The sequence below is a fragment of the Aedes aegypti genome, chromosome 2 (genome assembly GCF_002204515.2).
Source record: "Aedes aegypti strain LVP_AGWG chromosome 2, AaegL5.0 Primary Assembly, whole genome shotgun sequence".
NCBI classification, from domain to species: Eukaryota; Metazoa; Arthropoda; class Insecta; order Diptera; family Culicidae; genus Aedes; species Aedes aegypti.
In genome coordinates, this window is record NC_035108.1 from 274565942 (window position 1) to 274584841 (window position 18900).

Below are 18900 nucleotides of genomic sequence, written 5' to 3' on the forward strand. Positions count from 1 at the left end.
AGTGGGAACGAAAAAAACGATAGTTCAAACAAATTGTTCAATAAAATTTTCAAATGTCAATATTTTTAAAATCCAACAACACAATCATGTTTTGGCAACATATTTGCTGGTGTGTGCATGAAACTAATCGACTAATTTCGAAATTGTGAAAACCTTGGAAGAAAGTTTTACAATGAGCCATTGGACGCAGTTACCTCGCTAAACGGGGCAAGTGGGACACATCCAGTTTCATGCGTCAATCCAATTCAGTAAGTCAACCATTACAATAATAGGACTGAAGAGTCATAGATTTTTAATTTTAAGTACATGATGTACAAAAGGGATCAACCGTAAAATACGTTACGTTTTAGGAAGAAACCCTTTATTTAATAGTATGTCACCTCAGATTAAATATTAACTGAAAATTCCTCAATAAAAGCGTAAAAAGGAATTAAACATGTTCAAAATATATCATTTATAAGTTGTTAATTAAAATGTAGCACATAAACAATCAATAATTGACGAAATTATAACTATGTTTTGTTATTATTTATATGCATGGCAGAAAACCACCTTATGGGGTGGAATTGTTTCCCATCACTATTTAATTTGGTAGAAATAACGAATAAAGTTCAAATAAAATAGAAAAGTAATCGTTCTCATGATCCATTTCAAATTTCAGCTTCGTGTTTATTAAATTGTGAAGTCGTATTTCAAAAACCAAAAAAAAAATAATTAAAAAATAAAGAATAATAACACTTTTCTTCTCCCTCTCATGCAATTACGTAATTTGAAGTTGATCTTATTTGATAAAAATCATTTGTTTGAATGTTTTAGTGCTACTCTCTAGGAAAATGTATGAAACGTGTACGAAAAGTTTTGATTCTGGTTTTTGTTTTGATAGGTCCCACTTACCCCAGGTACAAATATATTTTGGGGTAACATACACCATCAAAAATTTCATATGAAGTGAAAACAAAATACTGGTTTATCGTTAGCAGCTTGTAATAATACTTAAAATTATAGCTTACTGATGGAAATTCGATTTAAAACACATTTATTTTTTGCGAGTCAATGCAAGACGTGAAACGTGCCACAATTTATCATGCTAGTTGAAAATGGCGCTGAACTGACAACTGCTACATGAACCACATGGTAATAAAAATAACAATATGTTTAGTACTAAATACATTCCTTGTCATTGTATCTTCAACTTTCTAGAAGAATACCCCCATGAAAAACTTTTCCTAGTTGAGCTATGACGAAACGCCCCACTTACCCCGGATTCTCACTTGCCCCGGGGTACCTTATTCGACATATTTTGTGCCATCTTTAACTATTATGGAATTTTGTTGTCAATTTTTTTCTTGTTTTGAACTGATAATTAGAATATTCAGGTTTGGACCATACAATTTCAACTTTTTCAATCTTCCATACAAAAGGCTCAACTTAGGCAGGCTAGTTGTCAGTTATTTATAGACGAATTGAAATGAAATTTTCACAGAATGTCAGGCATTACTTGAATTTCAACATATATTTTTGAGAAAATTTTTCATGCTCAACTCCAATAGTAAAAACAACTAGACTTAAGTAAAAATTTTGAACAAAAAAAAACTTTTCATTCAAAGATATTATAAGTAAATATGTTCATCTCGCCTAAATGTCCACCTTATTTATTTAATACGCCAATTTTTCAAATTTGTAAAATAAATCACTACGATGAACTCGTGATTGGAAAAATCACTCAAAAATATATGTTGAAATTCATGTGGCGTCCGAAAAAAAAAATTGTGAAAATTTCATGCACATTTGTCTATAAATATCTCAGATCTAACCATGCCTTGATGCAAGTATTATCCATTTAGTCAGTTTCAGCATGATTGTCATGACTATAGCTTTAGTCTGTTATCATACTTGTTTTAACAGCAAAAGCAAGTCCACGTAGGGAATGATTTTTCCAATTTGTTCCATTTTATCTGAAGAAAATAGTTTCGTTCAACCATCTAAATAAGCTGAGATAATTTGTGTTATATTATTTAGGCGACAGTTCAAATTTGAATTCAAAGCAGTCTTTAAAAAATCCCACTCCAAGAGCTGCCGAGATCAAAAGCCATCAGAACAAGATTTTTTCCGCGCGCATCTTTTGCTCAAATCCAGGCATGCAATGAATCATGCCACGTGTATGAGAGGATTAAATCCCAGGATTCAATCCTTGATCGATTGTTAGCTGGGTCAATAAATCGAGTAAGCATTGAAATTTTATTCCATATCGATTTAAAACTTTTGTCTGACAGGAATATATGATGCACAGCTGTTTCCAGTGAATGGCTTCAGGAAACTAGTGTCAAGTTCTGGTGACATTCTGACCTGGCGTAGTGAATGTACATGTAGACGGGACTCCGAGCTCTTTAAAAGAAAATATGAATCAGGACAATTTAGATTGAATTTCCATTGAAACATTTCAGGATTCAACGAAACTCTGTCTTCCAAATCTTTGTCTTGCTTAATTTCTCCCTGAGTGGAAATGATCAAAAGTACCTAGTGCAATTTTGCTGTGGTATGATACCATTTCTCCTCTATCCTCATTGCTGAACTTCATTGCCTTCCATATCACTTCATCTCATGTTCGGTAGGTACGTTCTATTTGTCCCAATTCCCAATAAAACGTCAAATATTCCCGACAAAGAGCATTTTACTTTGACTCGATTGCCTATAAGCGTAATGACGAGATTCAATCATGGGATTGAATCCTTGTATGAATCACGCTCACTGAGATTGGAAAAAACAGGATTTAAGGCTCAAGACTCCATCATTCAATAATCAGCAATCATCAAAAATGAAAAACCAGTTTTTACGTTCAAATTTTAAAAAATTTCCATGAAGATCTATCATTGCATTACACATAATAAGTTCAATGCAATGATAGATTTTCTTGAGCATTGCTTCAATTTTGAGCGAAAAAACTGGTTTTGAAAATTTGTAAAACGATGATGGTTATTTTCCTCTTAAAGCGATCCCGCGCTTCGAGATGAATTCAAAGCATGCTTGTTTAAATCTGGGAGCAGAAGGATGCTCTTAGAAGACTGATTCAAAGTTATTCAATACCCTAATAATATCAAAAATAGGTGTGGACAATATTTAATTAAGGTATAATACCAAAATATTGTATACATTCAGGCCCAGAGTCCTAGCGGTAAACGCTCAGCTATTCAGCTAGACCAACCTGAGAATCGTGGGTTCGAATCCCACCAGTTGAAGGTCTTTTGGTGAAGTAAATTTTCTCGACTTGCCAGGGCATAAAGTACCATCGTACCTGCCAGATGATAAACACATGCAAAAATGGTCAATCGGCAAAGAAACTCCTCAATTAATAACTGCGAAAGTGCTCATAAGAACACCTGCCTGCTTAGCGGCAGGCTTTGTCCCAGTTGGGACGTAACACCAGAAAGAAGATGAAGAAGATGATAGGAGCGAGTTTTTCGTTCCTTCTCGGGATGCAATTCATGGCTACTGCGATTGCAATGCACGTACTAGCGTATCACAGGGTTATGCACTCCGTACACCTTCAAACGCGTTAAAAGTGGTCTATCGCAAGTTTTCGCAAATTAATTTGTACCCTCCTTGAAGCCCCTGGTTTTTTGCTTTCGAATGAACTTATTCTCATCGTGGGCATTCGCGGGCTACTAATGTCTTGGGTACTTCTCTAAAAAATAATATGTTTTTGGAACAATTTTACCTTTAATTTAACTTTGTATGAATTTAATGAAAATTTGTATTCAACTCAGGTTTACTTTATGTATTCACAAACAACTTCTCTGAATATACCATTGTCCACGGTCCACTCAAGGAGCTGTATAAAATTCAAAATCCAATGAATCGGCTTCAAACTTTGGATTTGAACCACAGAAGTATTAAGGAAGTCGGGAAAAATATTACAGTTCGGTTAAGATGAAACATCTCTGAATCCAAAGATGGCCGCACAATGGCCGACTTCCCCCCCTACTCACGTTTTCAAAGGCACAAAACTGGAGAAGTAGTTGGCAAACGTTCCTGATCTTTTTATTTTAAGCTTTCTGCTAGTGCACAAAGCCAGAATAAAAAGTGCACTGTTGTTGGATGCTTTCTTCGCGAGATTTGTGCCTTTGAAGTTTTAGTGCAATCTTAGAAGTTAATTCCAAACTGTTTCACCTTAAAACAACTTTGATTTTTGAGGTTTTGTCCGCTTTCGGACCATTGTGCACAGGCTCATCCCGAATCGGCCTGGGTGAACAGGGAGCACGGAGAAGTGAACTTCCACTTGTCACAGTTCCTGCCAGGCCACGGCTGCTTCAATCAGTATCTGTATCGGCCATGCGTCTTCACCATTCTGTCCTGAGTGTATGAAGATTGAAGAAACGCTAGAACATGTTGTCTTCGACAGTTCGTGGTTCAACATTGTACGAAATACGGTGGTGGCTGCTTTTGATGAGTACTTCAGCGTATAAGGTGTGGTACACGGAATGATAAACGATCCCGATCTTTGGAATATGATGACCCACATGGTTGTGCAAATAATATCTGGTTTACAGCGCAACTGGCGAGCAGGGCAACGTAACGAGAGCCTAAACCCCATGTGCTCCCCGGCTAGGTGAAAGTTTGTAGCATCGCTAGAAGTGCGAAGATTCTATTTAAAAAACGGCAATTCTTTCAGAACTAGCTCCAGCACATTAGCACATCTTCCAGATCTCTTAAATTCGAAAATTTCTTCAAAAATGAGATTTTTTAAAGCAATTTTCCAGAAAGTCCATGAGCAGTTCACACTTTCCTAAGACCTCTAAGAACAAATCAAAAGGAGTTTCTTGAGGAACTTATGTCAGAATAGCTCCTGTATTTCTGGAGAAACATTTTATGGAATCCAAGAATCTGCTTCTCTGGATCTGATACAAATGTATTTCTAGATAAATTTCTGGTTGAATTCTTTATGGGATCGTCTATGTTTGCGTCCTAGAAAAATTGATGCATTAATTCGTGAATAATTTTCTGCAGCAAATTGCAAGACGAATATTGAGAAGAATTATGTTTTTTAATTTCAGCTATTCATTAGAGACTTGAAAGTGCCCTAAAGTTGATGTAGCTTTTATGCAAATTTCGAAACGTGTTGTGAACACGATAGTACTTTTGTGGAAGTACAAACGTAACATAGGGTATTTTATGTATTTTTGGACAGTGCGTTACGCGTATGAAATTTGGCCACTTCCATTTGATTTTGCCGTAAATGGTCAATTTATAAACGTGTAACGGTCTGTCCTTTGATCACCTTACACCAGAAGTGCAATGATCGACACAGATTCTTAAAATCGAAGTGTTTTTTGAGAACTTTAAAAAAAATGCTACAAAACTATCGATAAACAGAAAATTTATCGAGATTTTAATTATATTTTTTTTGTGATACAAAATTATGTTGACGGTAGAGTTAATAATCATCAAAACGTTTTCTACCAATCCAAGGTAAAGAATGCTGATATTATTACAAAAACCGGTGCATCTACCCTGCTCTAGAGTTATAATTCCTAAACCAAAGCTAAAACATGAAACTAATTGTACTCGGGAGTATGAACTTGTAAAATAATTTTGAAACATGTTTAGAGTTGACCGATTAGTCGATTAGTATATATTCGATAATAGTCTAACACAATGTCATCAGATAATTACGTCTTCAAAAGTCCTTATAGATCTAACTCCACTCCATTTTCAGCAATCCAATCGCAACCTGTTGGAGCAGGCAGAAAAATTGGCCAACTCCAAACTGGGTTCGACGGACGACATCCTTGGTAAGATCGAGGAACGCCTTTCTTCATACTACAACAATCCCGTAGTAATCTCCCATTCGAACGATGCCTTCGAGGAGAAGGTCATCAAGAAGTTGGAAGCGATCGATGCCAACGTGAAGGAAAGTCATTCATCGCTGTCAGCTCCGGTTAGTGCACCTGCTGCATCCATTGATAAGGAGTTCGTTCACGGGTTGATCAATGAAACGCTAGAGGCCATCGAAGATATGCGCCTGGAAGTGCTGACAGCTTCCGATAAGAGCTTCTCAAAGACGGCGACTCGTATCAAGGAGAACAACGAGGTACTGCAGTCCTCGGTGAATGAAATCCTGAAGACCCTGTCGGAAGAAATCGTCGACACGGAAGCATTCTTCTCCGGTACAAAGAAGGACATTGGAACGTTGAAGGACGAAATCGCTGCCTTAAGCCGACTAGAGAAACTTCTACTGCAAACGGGTGAAAATACGTTGGATGCTAAGCGAGGCATAGAATACGGAATCCACCAGATTTTGCGAGAGGTAACGGAAGTTGTGAAGACTAATTCAAAGGAACTGAACTCCACTGTCACCAAGCGTTTCGATGAAATCGGTGCCACCATTTTGGACAATCACAACGGAGCCCTGAGTAACCTTAGTTCGAAGATCGAAACCGAAATTAGCCAGGTTTGGAGACAGATTGGTATCATGTATCAAGAAATCTCGTCTAGCAAACAAGCTTTGGATCGGCTGCAGCAGCAAACCGAAGCATACGTGAACGGTACTCTGGAGACAATGGATAGCATGGAAGGAAAGGTAATTAGATAATGCTTATGAATGTATTAGAATACTGTAATCATGAATAATTTTGTTTGAATAACAGGTCTCGCAAATAACCGGTCGTATGTCCGAGGTGGACTCGAACCTAAACTACCTGTTGGGACGTCTTTCCCTGGTAACTCAAGAGTTCAACTTCATTAAGAAAGGTCTCAGCAAAGCACTGGATGAAATAAAGAGCAGCTTCGTGGAGATACAAGACCGCGTGAAAGGGCCCGGACCGCACAAGATTTCCTCGGAAGAGGTGGATGACTTCAACCAAGCTCCTCCGGCGAAGTGAACTTACTTAGACTAGGGAATACATATTAGAGTAGAACGAAGATTTCTGTGCTTTTGTAGCTGATAGAAACGAATGCATTGTTCATATGATTGTAAGCAGATACAGTGTGCTTGGAAATCAAAAGATTGAACTAACTGCAAATCGATTGATTTTATCGCAATAGAATTGAATTGGATTTTCTGTGTATTGAAAATGATCAATAAAGTATTTTGATTTCATTTATTTCCTAAGGGTTGAGTTTTCAGGAAACGACCAAAAGTAAAACTGACGAAATTCCCTTCGACGAGAATCATTTCAAATTCTCTATATCTCATTCGCACTTGTGCCTTCTACAGGTTTTGTTGCTATTTTGTGAAACTAGACGATTTTGTGAACTAGACAAAGGTTTTAAGGAAATTTGGTTTTATACTTACTAATGATGTTACTGGTTATGGACCCACATTATTTTTTAAAGCCAAGGAAGCTACAATTTCTTATAATACCATAAACTGTCCTACAAATTTCAGCTATTTATTCTAAACTCAGTTTGAACTTTAACTCAAGTTGAAATAAACTTTTCTGAGCACCAGACAGACGCAAATATTCCAAAGTTACTGTTAGCATTTTTCGGATGTTATTAGGACAAAATGAATAAAATCCTTGAAGTGCCAATAACAACCATTTTCACCTACAGTTTCAACCTTTTTCGGATGTGTGCGTTCTACAATTAGAATCTTTCCAAACAAACAACGAGTTGATCGATAACCTGGAATAAGGGATGGTTCGGACACAAATCACACATATGATCAACAAATGATATCAATAATCATTTTATAATTCATTTATTTTCTGCTTCTTTGTATTACCTTCGTCCATAATGATTTGCAGCATTGTCGGCTTGTTCTCATGGTTATTATTAACTAGCATTTTTTTGTGTTTTCTTTTCTTTTCGCGTCCTCCCGTGTTTGTTTACTCTTCGGTATGGATGTGTGCTTCTTTTGTTTTACATTGTTTGCTGCCATTTGCTTTTTTGTTTGCTACAGTTTCATTACCGTTTGATTTCTTTACTCCTGTTTTATTTCTTTCTATTTCGTCTAGAGCCATTAATGAAGTTTTTAAGTCAGTTTATATTTAGTATTCTGCATTGATCTATGTGTTTGTGTAACTATATTACGCTAGTTGTCACTTGTCTCAATGTTGGGGGGCGTTTCCTATTCTGTTGGTAACGGTTTCATTGCATGCTTGCTCGTTTATTTCCACTAATATACGATTCTCTACTTGTATGAATTGTATGGTTGCTTCCATTTGTCTTTAAACCTTTAGTTAGTTGTATTTTAAAGTGAAGTTGAAACAGTGTTTTGCGTTTTCTTTAGATTTACATACTTACTTGTAGTATCTCATCCATAATAACTACTAGATAACATTTAAATGTGAAATTCAGATAATAAAAACTGAACAAGAAACAAAAAACTTTCTTATGGCCAAGCCTTTTATTTTGGAAAACGGTTGTTTTTTTCTTTCACTAGAGGATTCAATAATGAATCAAAAATGTCATACGGACTAGATACTGCTTTCTTAAATTATAGGGAACAAATATTTTCTATTTTACCAACAGAGCTTCCAATCAATTAAAATGCTTCTCATTTGCGCTTCAATATTCCGTAGATAATGGTTCTGCAGTATATTTAACGTATTTAACGAAGTACTATGTATCATGATTTGGTATAACTGAAATTTAAAGTGGAATAAGTTTGAAGAAACATAAGCATTACAGCGTGAAATATTACATAAAAGCGAAGTGTTATTTGTGTTATCAAAACTAAATAATTTCACTCAATACTGTATCGTTTATCAAGAATTCATTATCATTTATTCAGTTAACAGATGTCACTGAATCACCAACATCACGCCACAATACTCGGTTAGTGGCTGCATATATACTCCGCTTGATCCTCCCATCTATCTTGCTTTATTTCACGCCTTCTTGGTTTCAGTGCCTTCCAGCTTTCGCCACCTTTTGGATACGGGGTTCACCGTAGAGTTGGACGAGCTCGTGATTCATTCTTCACCACCTTACATTATTCTTCTGCACGACTCCGATGATCGTGAGCACCAGATTGTAGAGCTTACAGATCCTCCTCGAGTATAGTGCAGGTTTCATGCATGTAGAGGACTAAAGGTATGTAGGTGAGAATGTTACACATGTGGGGACGAATCTTTAAAACCAATCGTAGGTCCAACTGATGATTCCCCTTCGTATTTCATGGCGGGTGTACAGCTATGTCACCTTTTCAAATGTGCGGTCGATAATGTCCATATCATCCGCGAAGCAAACAAATTTACTGGATCTGTTGAAAATCTTACCTCGGCTGTTGAGGCCGGCTCTCCGCATAACACCTTCTAGCGCAATATTGAACAACAGGCACGAAAGTCCATCACCTTGTCGTAGTCCCCGGTAGAATTCAAACGAACTGGAATGTTCGCCTGAAATTTTCACACAATTTTGCATACCTTCCATCGTTGCTCTTACCAGTCTTGTTAGATTCCGGGAACGCTTCTCCATAGGTCTACGTGGTTGAGACTATCGTATGCCGTCTTAAAATCGATGAAAAGGTTATGCGTTGGAACCTTGTATTCACGAAGCTATTGAAGCATTTGCCGTAAACATGAAATGACAACGGACAAGCATGCTCTAGTGAGTGGCACAGCAAAGAAACATTCCTGACGAATATTTACAATGGCTGCAGTGGGAATCGAACCCACACCCTATGACACGGAACGCTTAACTGCCTGACGATACTAACCTTACGGCCACGAAGCTTACACTACATGTTTGCTTGCTGGTGAACTACAAATATTTCAAACTCACATATCTCAGGATTCAGAACAGCTAGAAAATCGATGTTTTCGGCAAGGTTGTTCGTTAGGTTTAGGTCCATGCGCTGTATGCTTGATTAGTTCGAAATTATACCACTAGAAGGCGTAAATGAGCATTTAAAACTTAAATATTGTCCTGTGCAGTTTAGATAGAAGGCTGTTCTTCTTCTTCTTTCTGGCGTTACTTCCCAACTGGGACAAAGCCTGCTTCTCAGTGTTCCTATGAGCATTTCCACAGTTATTAACTGAGAGCTTTCTTTGCCGATTGACCATTTTTGCATGTGTATATCGTGTGGCAGGTACGAAGATACTCTATGCCCAGTAGAGTGATGCAAATTTCGAAATTTTTGCTCCCCTATGCTTAAACGATTTAAATTATGGTAAAAAGCATCCTCTCAAAATTTGAAATGATTCGGAAGAAATTTGACTGTGCACACGCCATTTGAAGTTTATATGGAGATTACTATGGAAAACGCCAACCTTTTGTGTTCAGCCCTCTATCTCTTCGTCATCATATTTTATGGAAAAGTGAACACACTCTTTTCATGCGAAATTCTTTCAGCATTGAAGAAGACCACATTTTGTTTGGACGTCAGGAAAAATTGTTATTCATCATCATAAAGTGGGTTTGCATTGTACATGCTTCACCAACTGTTCGGCAGGCAAGAAGAATTGATCAAAGTAATCCAGGCTACTATGTTCTACAGCAAAAAAGCAGTGTTGCTCTGAAAGTAGGGGAAGGGGTGGTAAAATGAACACCTTAAGGAAATCATCTTGTTTCTGATAGAAAAACGAGTAATTTGAATGGTACTATCGCACAACATCAAACATAAGGATGTTATCTAAAGTAGTGAGAGGAATTCAGACTAAAATAGCTCAATTTTCACATATTTTTATCGCTTGCAAAAAACGATGAAAATGTTCATTTTACCTGCACTATGTGTGTAAAATGAACAGCTGGTGGTGGTAAAATGAACATCATGCGAAAAACGTGAGCAAAATACATATTTTTGGAAATTTTCGATGCATTCTCGAAAATATAACCATAAATGATTGTAACCCATTCAAAAATAAATTTAAAGGTATCAGATTCGACATCATATCATAACGATATTCACCTCACTGAAAAACCTCAAGACCTCCGTGCTAAAAGTTACGTCAGCTCATGTTTTAAATCGTGGTTTTCTAAAATCTTAGTTCTCGTGAATATATTCACTTCAATCGACCCCCGTATCAACTCGAACACTTCGATTTATGCTCTTAATCGTCCGTGCGTGATAAAAATTCATTGAAATTTGTTTTTTCTTGGAAAAACGCTTGGTGTTCATTTTACCACCCCTGTTCATTTTTCCACCACTTCCCCTAATTGAATGATCATCTCAGCATAGTTTGGACTTTTGAATCAAGAATAACAAATTATCCTTACGTCCCAACAAAATGTGGTCTTCAGCAAAGTTGTAGCTGGGAAGATTTTACATGAGAAGAGTGTGTTCGCTTTTTCATGTATTATTATGACGAGCAGATAGAGGACTGAACACAAAAGGTTTGGCTTTTCCATAGTAATTTCCATATAAACTTCAAATGGCGTGTGCACCACCAAATCTCTTCCAAATCACATCATTTTTTGGGAGAATGATTTTCATCATAATTGACATCGTTTAAGCATAGGGGAGCAAAAACTTCAAAATTTGCATCAGTCTAATGCCCAGGGAATCGAGAAAATTTCCTTTACGAAAAGATCCTCGACCAGCGGGATTCGAACCCACGACCCTCAGCATGGTCATGCTGAATAGCTGCGCGTTTACCGCTACGGCTATCTGGGCCCCAGAAGGCTGTTGTTTTCGGCAAAGTTGTACGTTAGAACTAAATGGCTAAATGCTGCATATCTCCAGACATCATGTATACGCGCTTCATATCAAGAGCTTGAGATCAGCTTGCCATGAGCGCACAAAAATAATCGCGCGCTTGAGCACGTGCTATGGTGAGACACATTTTTTTAGATCTCATGTAGCAATGTACTAGCTCAAACGATCACATCTGCACTGGCTCATGCGCCGTCTCATGAGAAAATCTCAATGTGACAGTACATTTGAGCCTCGCAAGCGAAGGTTTCAGAAGCAAGGAAAAGGGATTAAACTATGGATAAAACTGTCCGTAGGCAGTTTCAAAGGACTGATGTGGTTCAACGCGGTTGAGATTCTAGAATTTGAATCGAAAAACTTGGGCTGGCCAACGAAGAAGCATAGATATAGAACGAAGTCGTATGCTTCCGTGGAGTTATTGTACTAGGCAAACATAACTGCATAAAAGTTCTCCTAGTAAGCGCATGTGACGAGCCTCACGAGATGTCTCATGAGACTCGCTCACTAAGATATATTTTGTACGTATCCGCATCTCGTGTCTCACATAATCTGTGAGCTGCGATATGAAATATCGCATGGCACACTAGCTCATTTAGGTATACATGAGAAACACGACACTCTAACATGTTAAACATTCTCCTACCAGGAGGCGCTAGTGAACATCAAATATTTTCAACTCAAATCTCACGATGCAAAACAGCTGTCAAGCCAATATTTTCAGCAAAATTTTTGAATAAAGCAAGGTTAATGTTTCGGTACCGTAATTGATCACCTGGGTGAATTTCACGTTTTTCCTTGGTTTTGCGAAAAACTCCAAAACGTATCCTTTGACGAATTCCTTTACAATAACAAAAACTTACATAAAACAATCATTTTTTTTTTCAAAGAGAATCTCTGATAACTCTGAAATCATAAAAGATAGAACAGTAGTTTCTTCGGCAAGCTGCGCAATCAAAAGTTTTAAAAGTGCTCAGAACAAAGTTTTTGCGAGAAATTATCATATAAAAAGTTATTAAAAAAAACTGTGTTTCAGGACTACCCAACTTATTTGTTTAAAAAAACATAACTTGCGATCCATAAGAGATAGAAATTTTGGTTCTTCGGCATAGTTGCTGCAAATCGGTTGTTCTAAAACATTGTAGAAAATTTTATAGGCCTAAATGTGCCAGCAAAAAAGTTTGTACATATTCTGATCTCGTTAACCATGCGGGCCACCATAATTTCACATCAGTGAAAAAAGATATGGCTTTGAGACCAATGTGCGCTGGTTTCACTGATTTTTACATAAAATTGAAAGTATGATTTATCACATTTTTTGTGATCTAATCTATAAAGCATGTCAAATAGGACTGCAACATTCATTTTGGATATAATTTGGTTTAAATTGCATGATTAAATTTAGGTTAAATCGATTTTTTCAATATGATTCCAGTCTCCATACGAAATTCTCCGTTTCTTTTATATGGCAAAATACAATACTTTTCTAAATCATCGAAAAAATAACTTAAGTTTGAATTCTATGGCAAATTAAGCAAATAAATTGCCATACAAGCTGGCAAACTTGCATGCAAGTAGGCTGAAATAATCGAATTTTGCATTTTCAACTAACTAAACGTGCTATGATATTTTTGAAAACGGCAATGGATTCAGCAACCCTTAATTAATTAAAAAGTGGTAGTTTCGTACTTGAGACCAAACGTGTTTCGCAGTGTAATCATTAGTGCTTCCTATAGGTACTATTTTGTACTAATCAAATATGCTAATAATTGCTATTGGTTTAACCAGCAACTTTACTGCTATTTGATCTGAATCCTGACATATATGAGTTTTTTTTTTTTAAATTTTAATGTATATATTGACTATGTTGAAGCACTTAATGAAGACTCAAGTGATATGTGCCAAACGGAGCCAAAAGTGGGGAAGCCAAGAAATACGATTTTATAGTTTGGGATGGAAAGCAAAGTTTTCTGTATGTTTTATAATGAGAAAATGTATGAGTTAGTGAAAGCAACAGTAGATGAGTATATTAGAATTTGTAAGATTTTTTAAAGGTCGTCTAAGTCATCCCTCTTTAGCCTAGATTTGGGAATTTATGAAGTTTGATGTGTTTAACCATCTTTAGACTTGATTTACAAATTCATTAAGGGCTGATTTCTTCACCTTCGCTTAAGCCGTAAAACACGTTTACCCATACGATTAAACCAGGTTTAAGGCCTAAGCGGTAGTGAAGAAACCGCATCGTAAGCCGAGTTTCAGAATCGCCAATATAATTGCAACTTTCATTTTAGATATAGTTTGGTTTAAATTACGCGATTAAATTTAGGTGAATTCGATTGAACTACTCTTCTTCATAATTAGTTTGCTAAATCATGAAGTTTTTTGGGTCGCAATCCATGGACTGAGTCAAATTAAAGTGTTTACTGGTTCTTTAAGTGAGGATACCTCAGTACTCCCTCCAAATTACTGTCAAATCTATGACCACGGTTCCAAAAACTAGAAGAATTTTGCGATCAACCCTGAAAATTCGTAGAAAAAATGGAGGAGAAATAGTATTTTGGCATTAAAATTTTCAACAAAATTTGACGTTAAGCACGCAAGTGTTAATGAGAATGCACCCCGATAATACAAAGACATAGAACAGGTTGTGTTTCACATGGGATGTAAAGCCAACGTAAGAAGAAAATATTCAAAACTATTTCTCAAAACCACGGCGAGTTAAAAACAGCGTACTGAATACTTTATACGAGATTAGCGCTGCGAATTGTATGGTGTGACAGTTATGCGTAGAAATACAACAGCGGGACAGTTATGCGTTAAAATTAAACAATGGGACTAATTGACTTGGTTTGCTTTTCATTGAGTTTCCGAACAAAGTTAATTTTTTGTGAGTGTTTTCTAAAACTACACGTGAAAATAAAATGTTTGATGGCAAAACATTAAAATGCACAAAAAGTAACGTGGGACAATTATGCGTTTAACGGCAGTATAGCCTTGATTCAATGAGCAACTTTGCTGAAGTAATCATTCTTCCAAATCCTCAGTATCTTAAGGTATAGAATGTCATGACTAATATATGGGCTCTACATTGCGTCATCTTACGGTGAAATTCCTAACTAATCAACGCACATCGGTCTAGGAAGACAAACATGTTTGTACCTAAATCGTCAGTTTTAGATATATGGTGTCTTCGGGAAAATTGAAAATATTGATTTTTTCAAATATGTTTTTCAATGATGTGAAATTAAGGTGGCCCACATAGTTTAAGAGATCAGAATATAAACTTTTCTGCTGATGCATTTAGACCAATACAATGTTCTACAATGTTTTAGAAAAAAAAAAACAATTAGGAGCAACTTTGTTGAAGAACCCAAATTTCTATCTCTTACCATCAAAAAGCTTAATCCTGCCTAGTTTGGGTAGTGGCTACAGTTAGGTTAGTTCAGATCTATCTTCAGCAGCACAAAAGAACAGCAACGATCAATCTTTGCAGACTCATGCAAAATGGTACAGCCTAAGTGGCGCTAGTTCATGTACCTTACTTTTGTCAGGGAAACTTATATCTAGGTAACCTTGTGGACCCAGTTTTTGCTACTTTCAGCAAACTCGCGCTCCATGCTCAGCGCATGCGTGCTCGTTAATAAAGCAATCGTTGCTAAACTCATTCCTGAGTTAACTATCAGATAACTAACGGATCAGGTAAAGTATGTCGGAGTCGTTCTAGATTCTAAACACATTAATTTCAGAGTCAAAAAAGCTTGCATGGCCATCGGTCGATGCCGGCGAACCTTTGGTAAAACTTGGGGTCCAAGTAAAACCCAAGTATATCAAATGAATTTACACAACAGTTGTTCGACCAATATTGGCATATGGATGTCTTGTGTGGTGGCAAAAGGGCGAAGTGAGAACAATCCAATCAAAATTGGGCCATCTCCAAAGAATTTGCTTGATGGCGATGTCTGATGCGTTCTCTACAACTCCCACAACAGCGCTCGAGGCCCTTTTCTTAATGGGTTGGATCTACTCGAGAAAAATCCAGTGAATCGTAGATCTACACACACTTCGTTGCTTCCACTTTTGGTGAATTGGAACAAAATTGTCCCTGCTCCAAGTGATCTCGCAATTCAAGCGTGTGCTAGAATAAGGGCGTAAGTCGCATGATCGATTTCTCTTCATCGACCCTCTCTTCTGTGAATAAAAGTGACAACATGTGGGTTTGTGAGCATTTTTTTCACTTCAGACCGCTTGGCAGCGATGCAGTCTTGCGGCCTGAGGTGAAAAAATGCTAACAAACCCGCATATTGTCACCTTTATTCACAGAAGAGAGGATCGATGAAGAGAAATCGATCATGCGACTTACGCCCTTATTCTAGCACACGCTTGAATTGCTTGTCACTTTCCTTACAGGACATTTACCACACAATTCCCTTCACGGGAAGAGTGGACCTTTTGGTATTTGGAAAGAAGTATATCAAACAATATAGTATGTAACACTGATGGCTCCCTTCTTGAAGGTAGAGCTGGTGCAGGAGTATATTCTCGTGAGTTAAGGCTGAATCTGTTTTACTCACTTGGTAGAAACTGCACCGTTTTTCAGGCGGAAATATTTGCTCTTATGTGTGAAGTGCAATCAGCACTTCAACAGCGCGTAATGGGTAAAGTCATATACTTCTGTTCAGATAGTCAGGCTGCTATAAAAGCTCTTGCTTCGGCCAACTCAAGGTCGAAGCTTGTTATCGCATGTCGAACTCAAATTGAGGAACTGAATTCAGTTAACTCTGTAAACCTTGTATGAGTACCTGGCCATTTTCCATCGCTGGAAATGAATTGGCTGATGAGCTAGCTCGGGATTGAGCATCGCATGACTTCATTGGCCCTGAGCCAGCTATTCCAATTTCGAAGTGCTGGGTGAAGCTTCAGATCAATTCAAATCTGTCAAAGCAGAATTGCAGTCTCTTGGTCAGAGCGTTGACAGGCCACTGCCGACTCAACTATCACATGACAAATATTCAGCGTGCTGACTCATTTGTGTGTGATAGTTGTGACTCCGATTACACTGCGGAACACGTTTTTGTCTCCAGCATCAAAATACCGTGCAAGCACCATATTCTGAACGGTTAAGAAAATCCAATTTGAATAACTTAAATTATTAACGATTTCAACAGCTGGGATATTGGTTTGTCTTGCCGTTGCATTTGTCTAATATTTGAATAAACGTAAAGATTAAAATAAAACGTCCATCAATTATCAATTATTTAAAAAATCATATGTTAGTATGACGCATGCATGTTCCTAATTATGGACGCCATATATATCAATGGTCCTAATTATGAACACACATTGTTCCTTATTATGGACAGCAAACGAACTTAAAGTATAATATTTGTTGAATAAAACAACTTAACCATGTATTTTAGTTTTGAAATGTTACAATGAATCATGTTTCGAACTGACAGTTTACTATTTTAGATGTAAAAACAATGAATGTTCAACATAAGGAACGGACCGTTCAGAATATAGCGCTGTCTATAATATGGTACTGGCACGGTACCTCTATTTACTTAATTAAGGGTTGCTGAATCCATTGCCGTTTACAGAATTATCATAGCACGTCTAGTTTTTGAGATCTTCTTCTTCTTTCTGGCGTTACGTCACAACTGGGGCTTAGTATTCTTATGTATTCTTATGAGCACTTCCACAGTTATTAACTGAGAGCTTTCTTTGCCGATTGACCATTTTTGCATGTGTATATCGTGTGGCAGGTACGAAGATACTCTATGCCCTGGGAATCGAGAAAATTTCCTTTACGAAAAGATCCTCGACCAGCGGGATTCGAACCCACGACCCTCAGCATGGTCATGCTGAATAGCTGCGCGTTTACCGCTACGGCTATCTGGGTTTTTGAGATATTAGGTGTTGAAAATGCAAAAATTGACTATTTCAGCCAACTTGCATGCAAGTTTGCCAGCTTGTAAGGAAATTTATTTGCTTAATTTGCCACATAATTCAATATTTATGTGTATAACAATACTTATCATCAAAGTTCATAATACTTTTCATGTGGAAAAGTTATTTTTTGATGGTTTAGAGAAGTATTGTATTTTGCCATATAAGCAAAGGCAAATTAAATACCTCCATGTCCCTTGCAGTTGCCTAAAATTTTATGGCTCATAAGGTAATCTAGAATGCCGTGAAAAGTGTACTGCGATCTGTCAAACTTGGGTACCTTTTGTACTACCGAGGGACCAAATGCAGTACTAGAAGTGGTACCCAATCTGAGCCCGAGTGTGACGGACCTGATATAAGTGTAACGAAGAATTTTGTGTGGAGACTGCAAGCATGTTGAAAAAATCGGTTTAATCTAAATATAATCGTGAAATTTCAACCAAAATATATCTAAAACGAAAGTTTAAGTCCTCTTTTACATGCTTGGTGGATAAGGTCACAAAAAAGTTTGATAAAATATACTTCAAATTTTAGGTAAACATCAATAAATCCAATGTTTTATACAACTTTGGCGACCTGTAGCTAAAAATTGTGACGCGCTGGAAAATTTCTGAAAACGGCATCAGATTCAGCAACCCCAAATCTACTAGAGACACATAATTTGATTCTTGAGACACGCGAAAATGTCATTTTTGTTGCGTTGTGTTATGGAACTTCGTATCACCTGGTATGTAACTGTCCAGTTTTTGCGCAAATGCGATTCCAATTACTTGGTAAACACTTATTAAGAAAAACTGAATTCAGAAGCCTGAATCGTCAAGGCATTCTATTTTTCTTAACCCGCTATGGCAATGAGCTAAAGGCTCTCACGCATGCGTTTTGCAGTGCCCTTTTTAGGACACTGTTCTCATTGTGGTAGCATGCTCTCATTTCGCTTATGCGATCATCCCTCTTCAAGGAACCCCACTCCTATTTCCTCCCATCTTTCCCTTCCCTTTCCTCTCCCATCGGGTAGATGATGAAATAGGCTCAAATATGGCGATGGCACAAATCTCCCAACTTGTGGAGAACGTGCCTTTGGAGCCGGCCTGTTACTCCTCCGGTAGTTGCCAATTTTCCTAGATTGTGGTTGTCAGCCGTTGCAGAAGAATAATCAGCCTCTATGGGCCCAGTTTTACGAGTTCTTCTCCGATATCATTCTTACCAGCTATTTTATTGTTCTTAAGCTGATGAATGGCATCCTTAACCTTCTTCAAAGTGGGCGCTGGTTGCTTTCCATCATTCGTTGTACTGACATAGACATTTCCTCAGTTGTCTCAGTGCTCTCAGCATCATTCAGATGTTCATCGAAGTGCTGCTTC

General features: G+C 37.4%; 1 protein-coding gene across 3 annotated transcripts in view; it reads left to right on the plus strand.

The window, feature by feature from the left end:
• LOC5572647 overlaps positions 1–7108 on the plus strand; it is a 42274-nt gene extending 35166 nt beyond the window's left edge. For all 3 annotated transcript variants that reach the window (XM_001654096.2, XM_021845117.1, XM_021845118.1), the window contains 2 exons: positions 5714–6577; positions 6645–7108. In XM_001654096.2, coding sequence (XP_001654146.2) covers positions 5714–6577; positions 6645–6878 — 1098 coding nt within the window. In that variant the 3' untranslated portion in view covers positions 6879–7108. The remainder of the gene's footprint in view (positions 1–5713; positions 6578–6644) is intronic.
• The last annotated feature ends 11792 nt before the right edge of the window (positions 7109–18900 follow it).